Source organism: Perognathus longimembris, chromosome 25 (assembly GCF_023159225.1).
Source record: "Perognathus longimembris pacificus isolate PPM17 chromosome 25, ASM2315922v1, whole genome shotgun sequence".
NCBI classification, from domain to species: domain Eukaryota; kingdom Metazoa; phylum Chordata; class Mammalia; order Rodentia; family Heteromyidae; genus Perognathus; species Perognathus longimembris.
The window spans coordinates 11,428,597-11,445,164 of record NC_063185.1 but is presented as its reverse complement, the minus strand read 5'-3'; the positions used below and the strand labels follow the sequence as shown (position 1 = coordinate 11,445,164).

Sequence of the window (16,568 nt, the reverse complement as noted above, 5' to 3'; positions counted from 1 at the left end):
CAAATGGGCTCAGTGACAGCAACAGGATGCTTTGTGTTGGAGATGTACACCAGGGCAAAGGACTCATTCGAGAGGTTTCTGCAACAGGGAAAGGTCCCATTTTACCCCCCAACACATTACACCCACTTTTCCCTTCCCAACACAAAGACAGGAATAAAGACAGCCCTCCCCCCCCCCCAGAATTGCAGAGCCCCAGGGACTGAGCAGACAGGAAGCAAGACCATAAGACACAGAATAAGCCCATTTCATTAGAATTCAGGTCCTAGGACAACACTCCATCCCCTAACGAAAGCTTCTCAACTCTGATCTTAGAATGATCTTCCTTACCCACTCACTTTGCAAAACTCAGCCTAGCCCCCTCATCTCTCTCCACCTTGACTCTGAAGGTCAGTTCAGGCTCGGAGCCACCTTTGGAAATGCCTTGGTTACAAGGTCTAAAGCTGAGGGCTGCCAGGCACGGGGGGTTCACACCTGTCATCCTTGCTACTCAGGAGGCTGAGATCTGAGGATCAAGGTTCAAAGCCAGCCTGAGCAGGAAAGTCTGTGAGACTCCTATCTCTAGTTAAACACCAAAAACCAAAAATTTAAAAATCTGGAAGTGGAGCTGTAGCTCAAGTGGTAGAGCATTAGCCTTGAGCCAAAGAAGCTCAGAAACAGTGCTCAGGCCCTGAGTTCGAGCCTCAGGACTGGCATCAAAGAAAAAAAAAAAAGGGAAGGGAGGAAAAGAGCCAGGCACCAGTGGCTCATACTTTTAATCCTAGCTACTCAGGAGACAAAGATATGAGGATCATGGTTCAAAGCCAGACCAGGCAGAAAATTCCATGAGTCTCTTCTTTCCAACAAACCACCAGAAACCAAAAGTGGTGCTGTGGCTCAAAGTAGTAGGGTGCTAGCCTTGAGCAAAAGAGCAAAAGAGCTCAGGGACAGCGCCCAGGCCCTGAGTTCAAGCCCCAGGACAAAAAAAAAAAAAAAAAAAGCTGAGGGCAGCTTACCAGTTTCGAGTACAATAGTGTCCTTGCACACTGAGTGAGAAGTGTGAGACAGGGCAGCACAGACAGTGCTTGTTGAACTTGACTTCCTCCGTTGTCTCAAAGTGGATGAATGGCCTAAAGGCTTTCCAGCCTGAAGATCTGTCACTTTCCTGATTCTGGGACATGAAGTCCCGACTCCCAACTTCTTATGCTTTCCTTTGCTTTTCCCAGTAAACACTACGTGTGGCCCAGATGTGGGAGTTCACTCCTGTGATCCCAGCCTGTGAGAGGTGGAGGCAGGAAAATGTTAAATTCCACCAAGATCATCTCAAAAAACAAAACAACTACAAGAAACTCAACCAAACCAAGAAATCCAGAATGTGTGTGTGTGTGTGTGTGTGTGTGTGTGTGTGTGTGTGTGTGTGTGTGTGAAGTCTTTAGAGGAACCTGAAGGTACAACAAGCCCTCTGCAAACACAGAATTTAACTTCTGGCAAAGTATAATTTTTTTCTTCCCTATTAATCTTGCTGAACCCTTTCCTAAATAATGTTGTGAGTGCCAATCTTTGTGGGGCAAGCACCAAAGTAAGGCTTCAACTGTGTCTCAGGTGGTTTGGGGGCAGGCTGGTGCCTACCACCCCCAACCCGACCCACCCCCAGCTTTGGCAAGAACAAGCAGCATACATTTGGCTACAGAGAGTTCTCAACATTCTCCAACAAGGAACTAAGCAGACTGGGGAAAAGAGAATCGGGGCATCAAAATGTTTTGTCAGTCAGGCAATGGTGGCTCATGCCTGTCATTTTAGCTACTCAGGAGGCTAAAATCCAATTATTGCAGTTCCAAGCCAACCCAGGCAGGAAAACCCTGTGAGACTTTTTATCGCCACTGATCTGCTCCAAAAGCCAGAAGTGGGGTTATGGCTCAAATGATAGAGCACTAGCTGGGGCATAAAGAAACTCGAGGAGAGCTCTCAGACCCTAAGTTCAAGCCTCAAGACCAGTACCCAAAAGGGAACAAACAAGCAAAAAAGGCTATGTTCTTGCTGCTCCGTTTAGAACACAAACATGATACAGTGCTAGGATCAGATCCTTTGCCAAGATCAAGAACTTTGTTCCCATGGTCCCTCTATGGGGGGCACTGGCTAAGATGGAGATGAGAGACAACAGAGCAAACGAAGCCAGAGATTTACACAGCTCCAACAGGCACAGTCCTCTGGTGCTTAAGCTCACAGGGCCCCCTCCCACGGCGGAAGGGCCACAGGCATAATGCCCACCTGGGTGGGGAAGATGGACTGATGGCTTAGGGCCCTTTTCTGCTTCTGGATCTTGCCACCTAGAATGCCTGAGAGCATCTTCAAATGATGCCCACCACCCAAGATCTCTGGAAACCCCACCCCTGGGACGGCCCACTTTAGCGGTTCTTCCCCCTCCTCCCCCTCCCACAGGCAGTTGCCAAGCACAATATTAACAAGGACAGCCATAACAAAAAGTCTTGCAAAGTAAAACAGCCCAGCTGGGTGCTGGTGGCTCACGCCTGCCATCCTAACCACCAGGCTGAGACTTGAGAATAGTGGTTCAAAGCCAGCTCTGGCAAGAAATTCAATTCCATGAGACTCTTTCTCTCCAATGAACTACCAAAAAGCTAGAAGTAGAGCTGTGGCTCAAGGGGTAGAGTGCTAGCCTTGAGCGAAAGCTCAGGGACAGCATCCAGGCCCTGAGTTCAAACCCTAGGATTGGCAAAAACCTCATCAAAATAAACAGCTCAAGTGCCAAGGATCCAAACAGATCCAAGTAGTTTGCAAGTAGAAACTTGCAAACATGATTAATATCTGTTCTTTAAGAGGTGAGTTATGACTATTTAGCTATGATGGAATTGGAACAGTTTATCACCGTTGGCAGCTAAAACACACACATGAAATTCCTTTTTTTTTGGCTGGTCCTGGGACTCAAACTCTGGTCCTGGTGATGTCCCTGAGCACCTTTTTGCTCAAGACTATTGCTCTACCACTTGAGCCACATGCCACTTTCCAGCTTTTTTGTGTGATTAATTAGAGATAAAAAGGATCACAGACTTTCTGCCTGGGCTGGCTTCAATTACAATCCTTAGAACTCAGCCTCCACAAAGCTAGGATCACAGACTAGCCTGGGCAGGAAAGTCTGTGAGACTCTTATCTCCAATTAACCACTAGAAAACCACAAGTGGTACTGTGGCTCAAGTGATAGAAAGCCAGCCTTGATCACAAAAGCTCAGAACAGTGCCCAGGCGCCGAGTTCACACCCAAAGAGTAGGACAAACTTTTTTTTTTTTTTTAAGTGAATGCTTGTTCTGAACTTGAACTTCCAGTGTTGCCCAGAAACATAGACAAGACAATGTTGAGCTATTTAAGGTGGGAGAAGCTTGAGAGTCCTGGACAGGTGATATAAAAATGTTGGCAGCCAAGACAACTGATACCCTTCCTCAACCCCATCTTCCCTGCAGCTGGGCCCAGGGCCTCTTCTTCTAGGCTGAAGTCTGTTCACGGATCAACCATCAGAGGCCGTGGAAGGGACTAAGGCAAGCGGTGTGATGAAGGAGCAGACTTCCGGATGTGAGGGAAATGTTAAGCTCCAACAGCTTTGTCTTTTCTCACACCCGATCTGTTTTTAAAAGGTTGAAAAGCTGGGGCTGGGATGTGGCTCAGCTGGCGGAGCATGAGCAAAAGCATCAGGGTACAGAGTTCGAGTCCTGGTCTCAGAACAAGAAAGGAAAAGATTGAAAAGCTACCCACCCGCTCCGTGTTGCTAAATCAGCCCTCTTCCAAGGAAAGATGACATGAAACCCCAGGTGTACAGCATCCAGCAGAAGCAGAAATGTCTCCCCTGGGTTTTGCTTGGGAACAAAAGCATTCCTCCAGGTATATGTGAACAGATGGGTCCCAACCCCACAACTTACACACATAGCCACTGCTCTCCTCTCTCATCCTGGGAAAGCAGATTGGTTGCTAAAGCAAAACAAAAATCACAAAAAAACAGTGACGTGACCCACACGCCCCATGATTTTGGTTTAAGTATCAAAGACATGGCCATTTCCATAGAGCAAGCGGATGGTGCTTTAACCTTGTTGGCCCTCTCTGCCCTAGACTCTATCCAGCCCATGGAACCTTCTGGATACCCCATCAGTATCTGTTACAAGGCGGGAGATGGTCTCTATATATGCACCCAGTCTGTGCGCAGGACTGAAAACACTAAGAGGCCACCTTGCCCTCCACTGCCAGGAGACAATTGAAAACAGGGCTTCCTCGCTGCCCCAACTATGTTCTATGTACATCCATTTACACATATGTAAAAAGGCTGCAATCCGCAAGACATGCATCTTAAACACTAGCAAAAGCTTTGCTGCAGGAAAATACACTGTATTTTAGTAAGAGCGGGATTCCGTCCCCGATCCTCAGAAAGCACGGGTACAGGGTCTTCAACCACCCTGCTCAGTGTGGCTTTACACCTGAATCCTCTGCGACAATGCTCAGATGAAAGCCATCACGAATACTCTTCTCAGGCTATGCTTTCCACAGCTTCAGTCATTTAAGGCTTAAGAAATAACCCAGCATTGAAACCAATTAGGAAGATGACACCTTTGGCCAATGTATATGGTTTAAAATGGTCAGAAACTAGAACCCAAATCCTCCCTTTCCCCCCCTCTTTTGGGCTCTTTTTCCCTCATCCTATCCACACTCTCTGCCCCCAAGTACACTGATTAGAGAATTTTCCACAAGCATATTTTAGATTTGTTTTCACTGGGTACTTTGGCTCTGATTTTTTTTTTGAATATTGAAAAAAAAATCAGGTCATTAATACTACATAAAATTCCTCTAGCAATCTTTTTCTTTCCCCCTAAAGGGAAGCAAGTTTCTCACAGAAATGAGCATCAGGTTGGCACTGACATTGACTGGACTTCTGAGCAGGAATCCTAGTTTTGGCAGCTTTCCTGGCTATTGGGCACGAAGGACTAATAAAAACTTCAGAAACGCCAGCCCCAAACCACCAAGGTGGTCACAATTAACACGTGACATGCAGAGGGGCATGCTCCAGCCCCTCCTATGAGAGCCTTGGGGTCACGGTCTCTAGTCAAGAGCTTGGTACGTGCAACTGCTTGAAATTCTCATTGGAGCCAAAGGCCCATTACTATGTCAGGATTCCCGTCTCACCCACGGCTGAGCAGCGAGCAACAGGAGTGGCAGCTTGGTGAAGGAGAAAGGGAAGCAGAGCAGAGATGGCCAGGCTGGCTCTGTGACAACTCAATTTACCAACAAACCCCGAGTGCCCAGTGTGCTCCAGGCACAAAAGCAAGAGAGAGGACCCAGGGTCAATGTGATTTGCTCTCAAATGACAAGTTTGCAACGGAGCAGGCCTGTCTACATCCCCGCTGGAAGAACACAAGCCCAGATGTGCACCTGCTCCTGCCCTTTCCACGTCAACCAGCCTTGCTGCTAGTCCATAGCTGAGCCTTGCCAGCTATTACAGAATGACCACAATACATCCCAGCCCACACCTCTAGGAGAGTGCTCTGCATTCTTTCTATGAGTCTAGGTTATTTATTTTATTTTTCTTTCAGGCCAGTAGTTACCTTAAAAAAAAAAAAAGTTCCTTTAGGGGTGACATTGCCCAAAAAGAAATATAGTCTTTACCTGATTTCTATAACCGTAACCCCTTCTGTACATCAGCCTTTATAATAATAAAAAAGTTAAAAAAAAGTCTTTTTATACACATACTCAATCATGAGAATATAATCCTTCTGACCAAAAAGATTTACAGTATTCATTCAAACTTTTCTTTTTTATTTACAATAAAAGTGAACAGTCATCACGGGCTTGAATGCTGCAGAAATCACCTGGACCTCAGGCACCGCGCCTCATTCCTCCGGGCTGGGCGATCTCACTCCAGTTGCTTGCTGCCCTCGGATTTCTGGTCCAATCTACTTTTGTTAGTCTTCACCATGTAGATGAAGTAGGCGAGGGTCTCTTTCTCATTCACAGGGATGTTCCTGAAGTGGCGGCTGACGGTCTACATGGGGAGGTGGGCGAGAGAGAAACCAAGCCAGTCCCATAAACCATGTGCAAATCAGGGCCAGCCAATGAGGGGGCAAGGAGGTGTGGCTATGGCAGAGTCTCGTGGGGGAGGCAGACCTCTTGTGGCCTTTTCTCTAGGAAGTTAGGATTCCAGCCCTCCCAAAGTAGCGCTTTAGCCTTATGATACTGCCAACAAGCCTATGAGTGTCATGGGCAGTGGCATCACTTGCGTAATTTCCATCAGCCCAAGGCAAAAGAGGCTGGGACTGCTTTGCTTGCCCAGTTGCCCCACCCCACACCTTGGAGGCTGTGCAAGTGGGCAAAACAAAATGTGTCTTTAAAAAAAAAAAAAAAGGGCTGGGGATATGGCCTAGTGGCGAGAGAGCTTGCCTCGTATACATGAGGCCCTGGGTTCGATTCCCCAGCACCATATATACAGAAAACGGCCAGAAGTGGCGCTGTGGCTCAAGTGGCAGAGTGCTAGCCTTGAGCAAAAAGGAAGCCAGGGACAGTGCTCAGACCCTGAGTCCAAGGCCCAGGACTGACGAAAAAAAAAAAAAAAAAAAGAAAAAAGGAAAAGCTGAGCAGTGGTGGCTCAGGCCCTGCACGCTTGTCATCCTAGCTACTTGGGAGGCCGAGATCTAAGGATTGTGTGATTCAAAGCTAGCCAGGGCAGCTAAGTCCAAAAAATTCTTATCCCCCAATTAAACACACACACACACACACACACACACACACACACACACACACACACCCCACACACACACGGAAGCAAAGGTATGGCTTAAGTGGTAAAAGTGCCAAGCTTGAGAAAGCTAATGGACTGCACCTAGTGCCTCAGTTCAAGCCCCAGTACCAGCATGTGCGCACGTGTGCGTACCAACATACACACACAGACACAGATCTGAACAAATGAGCTTACAAGACACTCAGGAATCCCGAGAGTCTCAGTCCCATTTTGCTATTAGGTTGCTGTGTGATTTTTCCCCCGTCCTGGGGCTTCAACTCTAGGCTTGGGCACTGTCCCTGAGCGCTCCTTTTTGCTCAAGTCTAGTGCCCTACCACTTGAGCTATAGCACTTCAGGCTTTTTCTGTGATTAAGTAGAGACAAGAGTCTCACAGACTTCCCTGCCTGGGCTGGCTTTGAACTGCAATCCTCAGATCTCAGCCTCCTGAGTAGCTAGGGTGACAGGTATGAGGCACCCGTGCCCAGCTTGCTGTTGTGATTTTAACTGAGTCATTTTCTGTGAGCTATGGTTTCTTTTCTAGAAATGAAGTTTTTCCAAGTTTAACACATTGGGATTCTACATTGTGCAGAAGAGGAGAAGAGACCCTCATGTACAGAATTATGGAGAAGATCACGGTAAGCTCAAACACAGTGTGGTAAGAATCGGATCACAATGAAACCACGCGTCTACCTACTTCTGCTAACTGGGCCTTGTTAAAGCCTGGCCGGGTCTGCAGCTTGTAGTGTCGTTTATAACGTCGCAGTGTGTTCACCTGCAGCTGGAACAAGTCAACCTGGAGAGAACGGGAGACACACATTACCCATTGCCTGACCAGGCAGGATTCACCGAGACCCCACTAGGTGCCCAGCATACCCTAGAGGTAGGGGTGAGGACAGGGAGGGTTATGGAAGAAAGCCCTAGAAACTGTCCAGTGAGGATGAGCGACTGGCACAGAGGACAAGAAAGGTCTGGAAAGAGAGTCGTGATTGGGGAGGGCCGACCCCAGGAGACTGGTGAAGGAGGTGAGGGTGAGGCAGACAGTGAGGAGGAAGGTTAGGAGTGAAGGGACTGTGAGCACAGAAAGGCCCAAGATGAAGGGCTTTGGGGCTCAGGGTCCTAGGAAGTCCGTGGTGGTTTCAAGGGAAAGATGGCAATGGGGTGCTGCAGGAAGTTGGTGGGGATTTACAGGGGAGCCCCAATTCACCAGTGAGATGAGTCAAGCTCTGGAGGAGTGGGGACATCCAGGAGGGACAGAAGCAAACCCCAGAGACTTCTGGAGGAAGAACATGCTAGAACTAGGCAGCAACTAGAGAGAGGGGCATGAAAGATAATGGGAAGAGTGTGACTGTCAGTTTGTTTTTGTGTTTTTCCTAGGCTCAGCCTTCAGGATTTGGAATTCGTAACAATCCGGGAAAAGCTGGAAAGCTCCTGTGTTGGCATACAGAAGCAGGCTAGGGTTGGGAAGCCTGCAGATACTGGAGGACAGAGGGGAGGGGACCCCCCCCATCACTTTTTTTTTTTTTTTTCCAACACAGGAAGAGAGGAAAGCTGCACAGTCATGAAATATTGAAGGCCCAGAAAGTTGGGCTGCCTTTACCTGCCTCTAAAAGAGATGTTCTTGCTTCAGGCAGGTGGAGAGCACTTTAAAAACAAAATGAATGATCAATATGAGGGACCGAGGCCCTTCATTCGTTTCCAAACATTCCTCAGAACCTTTGCTTTTCCCCACCCCCTGGTGAAAGGCATTTAGAAAGCAAATGCATCTTTATAAAGTAATAATAATGCTAAAGGCAACAGGAAGACACTGTAAACTAATGTTGGCGAAGGGGACATAGGGAGGAACGGAGGGAGAGGGCTAGATTTTCAAAGGTTTCTTCACATCTGCAGACAAAGGCCCGCCTACTCTTTCTATTCCTACACAGGCATTTTCACTCTGAGTGAGAACATGCGGTTTGCCTTATGAAATATTCATGTGTCAAATATTCAATGTATACTTATAAATGGTTGTTCTTTTGTTGAGTCTTAAGCAAAAACAATTTATATTGAAAGAAAACCCCATATTCCTTTCTTGGTGCCTCATTTATACTCCCAGGCACCCTAAGGAAAGGCAGCTGTGGTTGGAAAGGTCTACATCTCATAGGGGTCATTAGCTTAGGATGCTTTGCCCTTGGGAGAACACGTGGCGATGTCTGAAGATGTTTTCTGACTGTCAAAGATAGTCAAGCTGGGCACTGGTGGGTCATCCCTGTCATTCTAACTACTCAGGAAGCTGAGACCTGAAGATCCCAATTCAAAGCCAGCCCGGGCAGGAAAGTATGAGACAGTCTTATCTCCAGTGAGCCACCAGAAAACCCGAAGTGGAGCTGTAGCTCAAAGTGGTAGAGCACTAGCCTTGAGCAAAAGAGCTCTGAGATAGTGCCCAGGCCCGAATTCAAGCCCTACGACCAAAAGAAGAAAAAAAAAGATAAAGGTGAGGTATGCTCTAGACATCCCACAAAACCTACAGATTTGCTCCATAATAAAGAAGCATCTGATCCCAGATATTAAGAGTGCCAGGGCTGAGAGCTCTGGTTCAGTGGAACTGGGTAGGGAATGCCTGGACCAGCGATTATGGATTTAGAGCATGACAAAAAAACTGAACTGGTACAAACTGACAACTCGTACCCGTATCATCAGGAAGCTGAGGGGAAGAGAATTGCTCCTCGATCATACATACTCTGCCTCTAACGCTAAAGGTGAAAACTAAGCTTCAAGAGATCAACAGGGCACAGTGAACCATGTATCAGGGGTTTCTTAAAGAAGGCAATGGGGTCTGTTTGGAAAGGGCAATGACCTCGGGTGTCTGTGCCTTTCTCGAAGTTAGGGAGCAGCTCAACCAGTTAGTTGATTTCCAAGTGTTCAGACTCAAGGTTACTCTAACTCACTTTTCACAAAAAAAAAAAAAAAAAAAAAAAAATCCACAGTGGAACATTGGAGATTAAAATGAGCTCTTAGCACAAAAAGCAGAGCAGAGCAGAGGGAGGAGACGGCGTGCTCCCACGTTCTCAGGCTGACTTCTTGGCCTTTACCTCAGGAATATCGGTGTCGTGCTCGGGAGAGTCGCCACCATCGTCACTCGTCTTTCTCTTCCTTTTATTTCGGACACTCTGGATGAAGTTCTTGTGGAAGTCACAGATGTACAGGTGCCTTACCTGGTGGGAGGGAGATGAAAAGTGAGGATTGCCAGCTACATGCCCATAGCAGGGACAGGGAGGGGGAGGGTGGGAGGGGAGTCCCCTGTCAAATTACATAGGCCATGGTGTCTAGATGCTCACTACAGAGCTAGACAGTGAAAAACTGAGGCCTGGGGCTGAGCAAGCACACACAAGTGTACACGCATGCACATACATGCGCCCCCCCCTCCCAAATGCATGATTGACCAAGTCTCCACTAAATGGTGATGATAAAGGGAGATGGCTGGGAGAAGGGAGGGTTTGCAGGCTACCAGGAAAACTTCCACATGGAAAGGAAAGGCAAGATGGCGAGTGCCCAATAAGGCTAGCAAAGGGTGTGGAGGACATTGTGTGGTCTTGTGGGCGGTGTGACTCTACTTCAAAGAGTTCCTTAAGGACGGGGAAGCCAGGAGTGACACTCACAGAAATTACACACCTGCAGTTCCCACGTGCACACACGTGGGAAGCAGGGACTGGGGTGAGGGTATTGGGGTGTCCAAGTGTAAACTAACAATATCTGCTCTTGTAACTCTCTGAAAAACTCTCTTTCCACGGGTCAGTGGACAAGTCTCATATAACCTCATACCTGATCTATGAAGAAGTCGAAACAGGGTGCTGGGGACATATACCTGTCATCTTATCTACTCAGGAGGCCGAGATCTGAGGATCTAGGCTCCAAGCCAGTCAGAGCAGGAAAGTCTGTGGGATTCCTATCCCTAATGAACAAGCAAAAAGCTGGAAGGAGAGGTGAAGCTCAAGTGGGAGAGTGCCAGCCTTGAGCAAAAAGGCTAAGAAACAGTGCCTAGGCCCTGAGTTCAAGCCTCAGCACCTGCATGCCCCCCCACACACACTCCAAAAATAAGAGAAAGAGGTGCAGGAATTCTAAAAGAATATGCACATTGCTGTTGATGTGGAATACAAGCTGGTGCACACTACTAAGTACAGGTGCCAACAGCAGCTAAAATATGAAAAGTATGCTTGACTCCTTTGTACAACTACTTAACGATTAAAAATAAAATAAAAAGTATAAAGCAGGAAGCTGGTGCTGGCTCAGGAGACTGATATGAGTGAGGATTACAGTTTCAAGCCAATCTGGGCAGAAAAGTCCACGAGAATCTCAATCTCCAATTAAACACCAAAAAGCCAGAGGTGGAGCTGTGACTCAAGTGGTAGAGTACTAGCCTAGAGTATAAAAGCTTAGGGAAAGTGCCCAGGCCCTCAGTTCAAGCCCCATGACTGGTACCCCCCCCCACCCCCCCCAAAAAAGGATGTTTGAGCACATGAATCCCAGGGTTGCCTGGGGGAACCATTTAAAAACCTTCCAGAAATGAACTGCCCAAATCAACAACTAGGGGTTGCTGATATGGAAACAGATGTTGCACAAATGTTCTGGGAAGAAGTCTGAAATTGAGTTTACTCCTTAAATAATCCCTCAAGATAAAAGATGACAGGAAATGAGCATCAATTAATCCAGGCCTCTTCATGGAGGAAAAGAAAAAGAAATACTAAGGACTGTTTGTTTGGAGGAATTATCATTTTCATGTGGTGGGATTAGTGAGCCCTGAGTAGCTGTAAATTCTGTGATAGTGTTTTGGTAGACAGCAGGCACTCAGTAAGTGCTGATGCACTGATATAGGCAGTCTGTGATATCTAGAAGCGGTGTCAGCCAGTAAAAGCTGTTGCAAGTTGGAACGGCTTTGCTAAGTTCACTCTGTCAAAGGACTTTCTGACACAGTACACACAAACCATCTCAAAGAGGCCTGCCTACAGGGGAAGGCGGGGGGGGGGGGGGGCTCGGCGGGGAGAAGGGACCATGGGATAAGCTTTTCTCCAGGAAGCAGACATGGAGCACTGCAAGGTAGCTGGTTCGAGTACACACTGGGAAACTTCAGGGGAGAACACACAAGAGAAGGATTATTTCCTAAAACTTGGACTGGGAGATGTCAGGTCATAACATTGTCATAACAGAATCCTAGATGGAAGAGAATGTAGCAATCACTCATTCAAGACCACTAGCTCCAATCTCATTTTCCAAAGAGGTTAAAGTAAAATCACCTAGCCTGGGAAATGGGCCTAGCCAAGAGCACACAGGGCCTTTTGAGCCTGGTATGCCTCCTTTCCTACCTCAATTCGTTCCTTCATACCTTGCTCCATCCAAGTACTTTATCAATTGGAGAAACTTCTGCAAGCATCTGTTACGTATTGTCATACACAAAATGAGTAAAACTGCCCAAGTTAGGTTTTTGCTGCTGTTGTTTCAAAGGTTCTCTGCTAGGTCCTTTAACAAGGTCACTATTGCTTCTCCTTTAACCTATGAAGTACAGGTACTCTTCATTTAGGAGCTTAGTGGGCCTTGAGGGTGGGGTGGGATGGGAACAGGAGTGGGGGGGAACAAAATCCCTGTCCTATGTTTGTTTCTCCTGCTTTACTCTGCCCAACAGCTAAACAATTTTTTGTTAACACAGTAGCTACTTAGAATTGAATTCCTGCCCAAGCCTGTGAGAACTAAAAAATAGAATCTCTTTCAGCAACAATGACTCTACACCTATCACCTTGAAACAGATTATGAAAGATTCCACCTTCTAATCTGCTACCTTTTGGGAATCTCTTGCCAAGTTTAGCTGCCTGCCTCTCTTCCAGACTCATGAGATGACAAGGCACTGTCCATACTTGTGGGCTCCATAGGTTAACAAAGCCTTGGTTGCAGGAGGTTGAGATCTGAGGATAGAGCCAGCACAAGCGGGGAAGTCAGTGAGACTCCAACCTCCAATTAACTACCAAAAAGCTGGAAGTGGGAGCTGTGGCTCAAGTGGCACACGGAGCCAGACAGAGGTAAAAAGCTAAGGGACAGCACCCAGGCCGAGTTCAAACCCCAGGAACTGGTATGTTTGTGCACCTCCCCCCCCTTCACAAGAAAAAAAGGACTAGAGACTGCTCACAGCCTACAGTTACCATAGCCAGTGTTTGTAAGGGAATGAATTCACTGCTATCTGAAAATTAAGCGTTTCATTTTGGTATCTAGCCAGCTGTCTGCTCCAAATGAATTTTCACTCACTTAGATTAGTAGTAAGAAAGCCATGGACTAGCACCCCCTGCCACCAAACCCCAATTACTTAAAAACAACACCTTTCCATACAAAAGCTTCATATATACATATATATGTTAAATAAAACTGGGGGGGGGGATAACCTCCAAAAGGACAAGAATTTACTTAGTAGAGACTTGTTAATGAAGGTTTATTCAGCGATCTTGAAATAAAGCAGAGAAAGACTTGAGAAAGTTAACCAACCTCTTAAGACACCGTTTGCCTTTGACAACAGGGCTTTCTACCTCTGGGCCTCAGTTTAACTGGAAAAAGTCTAAAGTAGGAAAGTAGCTTTCCCTTCCAGTTTAACCTCTTACACTCCCCCGTTACCAATCATTTAAGCTACCTGATTACTTTAAAAAAAACACTCTTTCATTCCCTACTAATTCCTAATCATAAAGCAGCCACCACATTAATTGCACCAACAGATGTCAAACTAAATAAAAGTTCTTAATTGGTTAACAACGGGCCTCTTTAGCATTATTAACTGAAAGTGAAGAAATCACAAAGTGCCCTATCATTAGGCACAAAGCACAGGGCAATCCCATTCAAATGCAAATCTCCACCTCCGCATTTGCAAAAAAAAAAAAAACACCCACAAAAGCCCCACCCCCTCTAGTCCCATTGACTGCCAGGGCCGGCTCCCCAAACCTGACCTTGGCCTTGTTTCAGTCACATCCCAAAAGAAGAAGAAAAAAAAAACCCACACCAGAACTCACTCCCACCACTAGGTACAAAGCCAGCTCGGTGACCCCGCTGCAGGATCACGGGCAGGAAAGTCACTGGCCACCGCCTCTCCCTGGGGTTTCTAGAAAGAGGAAGTTGGTGCAGAGCCGCCGATGGCTTCCACGCCGATTTCCCCACGCGGAGTTCTCGCTCTTTCGTGGGATACACACGCCCCACCCACCTCTCACTCACTCACTCCCATGCTCAGCCCCACTGTGGAATCTTCTCGAGTCCACACCACATCCCACTCCCGCCCCCCATGCGTTCCCCCCTCACCAAACTCCCAGATCTGGACACAAAAAAATCTCCCCGCATGTCAGCGCGGAAACCCGCGAGCGGCCTGAATTCTGGGGTTCAGCGGATCGGGTGGTGGTGAGGCCCGAGCGGGGCGGGTCTCGAACCCCCGGGATAGGCGTGCGCGCCCCGGTGCAGGGGGTGCGGGGTGGGGTGCGTGGCGGGGGAGGGGCCCCGGGGGACCCGCAGAGGGGGGGTTTGGGGGGGAATGGGTGGGTAGGGAGGACTCACGCTCTTGTCGATGTCCAGCTTGAGTTTCTTCTGCGAGATGCTCTTCTGCACCCGCTTGCTGAAGGAGGCGTTGCCGGCGGGCCGGACGCAGCGCTCGCCGTCCGCGATGAGGCAGCAGCTCTGCCCGTAGCCCGGGGCGGCGGCGGCGGCGGCGGCGGCGGCCGCGGCAGCGGCGGCGGCGGCAGCGGCGGCGGCGGCGGCAGCGGCGGCGGGGGCGACCGGGGGCCCTTCGCGGCTGTCCTCCTCCGTGCTGAAGCCGTTCATCTCCCCGCCCCGGCGCGGCCCCTCCGGGGGGGAACGGGCCCCCGTGCTAGGCCACTCCGCGGCCGTGCTCCCCGCGCGGGGCCCGGCGCCGCGATCCCCGCCCTCCCCGCGTCCCGCAGTCCCGGAGTCCGTGTCTCACTCCCCACCGTCCCCCACCCGGCCTCCCCACCCTCCCCCCACACACACCCGCGGTGCGGTCCTGCTCGGCGTCCCGACAGGCCCGGTCGCCTGGGCCCCCCCCCGCCGGGCCCGCGCGGCTCCGGGGGTCCCCGGCCTCCCCGCGCGCCAGGCCCCGGGGTCCGCTCCCCGCGGCTCGCGCCCGGGGTCACCGGCGGCGCCTGCGGCCCGAGGGCCCCGCACTCGGCTCCCTCGCTGCGGCGGCGGCGCCCGGGGGAGACGCGTCCCGCGGGTGCGGAGAAGGGGGGCGGGGGTCGGCCGCTGCTCCCGGGCTCCGGGCTGCGCGGACCCCGGGGTCTCCGAGGCCCCCGCCGGCTCCCGCCTTCTTTCGGTGGCGAAGCAAAACTCGCTGGTCCGGCAGCTTCTCCCGGGGTGGCGCGGCCTCCCTCGCGCACACACACACACACCCCCTCTCGCGCGGGGCCCGGCCTCGAACCCGCAGTGTCCGGGCCCCGCGGCGCGTCCGGCCCGCCCCGCCCCCTGCAAGCAGCTCGGCGGATCCCCGACTCCCGGCCGCAGCCCTCAGGGCCGCCCCGGCCGCCACCCGCCCGACGCGCCGCACCACAACAGTTCGCTTCCCTCCCACTCCTCCCGCCCGCCTCGGGACAGCGGAAGTCCCGCCTCCGGCCGGTCATTGGCTGCCTTCTCTTTTTGGGCGGGGCCTCCCCCGCCGCTGGTACGTCTCATTGGACTCTGCCGCTGTCATTCTTCGGTGCCAGGCTACTTCCTGGACTCTGCTGGGATGGGTTCAAAGTAGAGAAAGTGGAAGAGGAAAAGAGTTGCCTGGTCCGGGGAGGGGGAGCCGGGCCGCAGACTCCCAGGCTCCGGGGAGGGATGGCGAGCCGGAGCCGGGATGGACGGGAAAAGACACACTCTGGAAGCAGAGGATCACGTTCGCGGGCGGACGGGAACGCAGACGTGGGCGGGGGCGCGGGAGAACAGGCTTCGGGGAGGGGCGTCGGGAAGGGAGACGGGCTTTGGAGAGATGGTGTGGGGAGAGGGGTCGGCCCGGGTCCTCTCCCCGCGCAGACAGACGGGAGACTGGGCAGGGGACCGAAAGCCAGCCATGGCGGGTAGAGATAGATGTGTGTGAAGAGGTTGCGGGGCAGATGATGGAAGTGTGTGTGTGTGGTGGTGGGGTGGGGGGTCCTGCGAGGTCATCGGAACCCCTAGACTGAACTTGGGGACTCGCTCAACCGAATAAGGGAGAAAGGAAAGAGGATTCCCCCGGCACACACACACCTTGTCCCTCTCCACCCCCTCCCTCCACTAGGGAGAATGAATCCAAAATCCGGATTAAGGTGTGGAGGGTGGGCGGGGAAAATGTAGGGGGGGTTCCCATGAGATGTGGGGGGGGGGGGAAAGGCATGTTGGTGTGTGTGTGTGTGTTGGGATCCAAAACTAATCTCTCGGGGTGGGGAGAGCTTGTGAGGTCTTGAGGCCCTGTCTAGAGCTCCAAACGGTAGTTTTATTGCTTTAAATCGCCAGGAATAAATAACCCAGGAGAAGACAGTCCCTTGCCCCAGTGCCGCCATCCTCCCCCACTTCCTGGAAGTTTTAGGGGATCTGTACTCTGGCAACTCTAGCCCCCTCCAGTGGGAAGCTTAGGGATGAGAGGGTGGGTGGGACTAGCCCCGGAGGTGTGTTAGGTAACTGGTAAGCGCATATTCTCAGTGCATAGGACCAGAGTGCAGAGGAAGTTCCGGTTTGTATCCTGGTGGAAAAAAAGGAAATCTTATGACCTTGAATTTGCCTCAATGGACTTAAATGAATGCAGACCATCTAAATTACCTTTTTTTTTTTTGGTCCTGGAGCTTAAACTTAGGGCTTAGGCGC

General features: G+C 50.3%; 1 protein-coding gene across 1 annotated transcript; it reads right to left on the bottom strand.

The window, feature by feature from the left end:
- Positions 1-5,561: 5,561 nt before the first annotated feature.
- Positions 5,562-14,677, bottom strand: Sap30l (SAP30 like). Its single transcript, XM_048334334.1, has 4 exons — positions 14,292-14,677; positions 9,812-9,934; positions 7,438-7,536; positions 5,562-6,010 (listed from the first exon to the last, which is right to left on the bottom strand). Exons 1-4 carry the CDS (start codon positions 14,553-14,555, stop codon positions 5,882-5,884), a joined length of 615 nt encoding a protein of 204 aa, XP_048190291.1. The 5' UTR covers positions 14,556-14,677; the 3' UTR covers positions 5,562-5,881.
- Between the last annotated feature and the right edge of the window lie 1,891 nt (positions 14,678-16,568).

Bases quoted from the DNA above. Each gene is read 5' to 3' on its own strand.
- Sap30l (XM_048334334.1), bottom strand. From the start codon at position 14,555: ATGAACGGCTTCAGCACGGAGGAGGACAGCCGCGAAGGGCCCCCGGTC. The intron at 9,935-14,291 runs GTGAGTCCTCCC...CCCTCCCACCAG, and splicing joins AGCTGGACATCGACAAGAGC to GTAAGGCACCTGTACATCTG. The intron at 6,011-7,437 runs GTAGGTAGACGC...CTCCCCATGTAG, and splicing joins ACAAGGCCCAGTTAGCAGAA to ACCGTCAGCCGCCACTTCAG.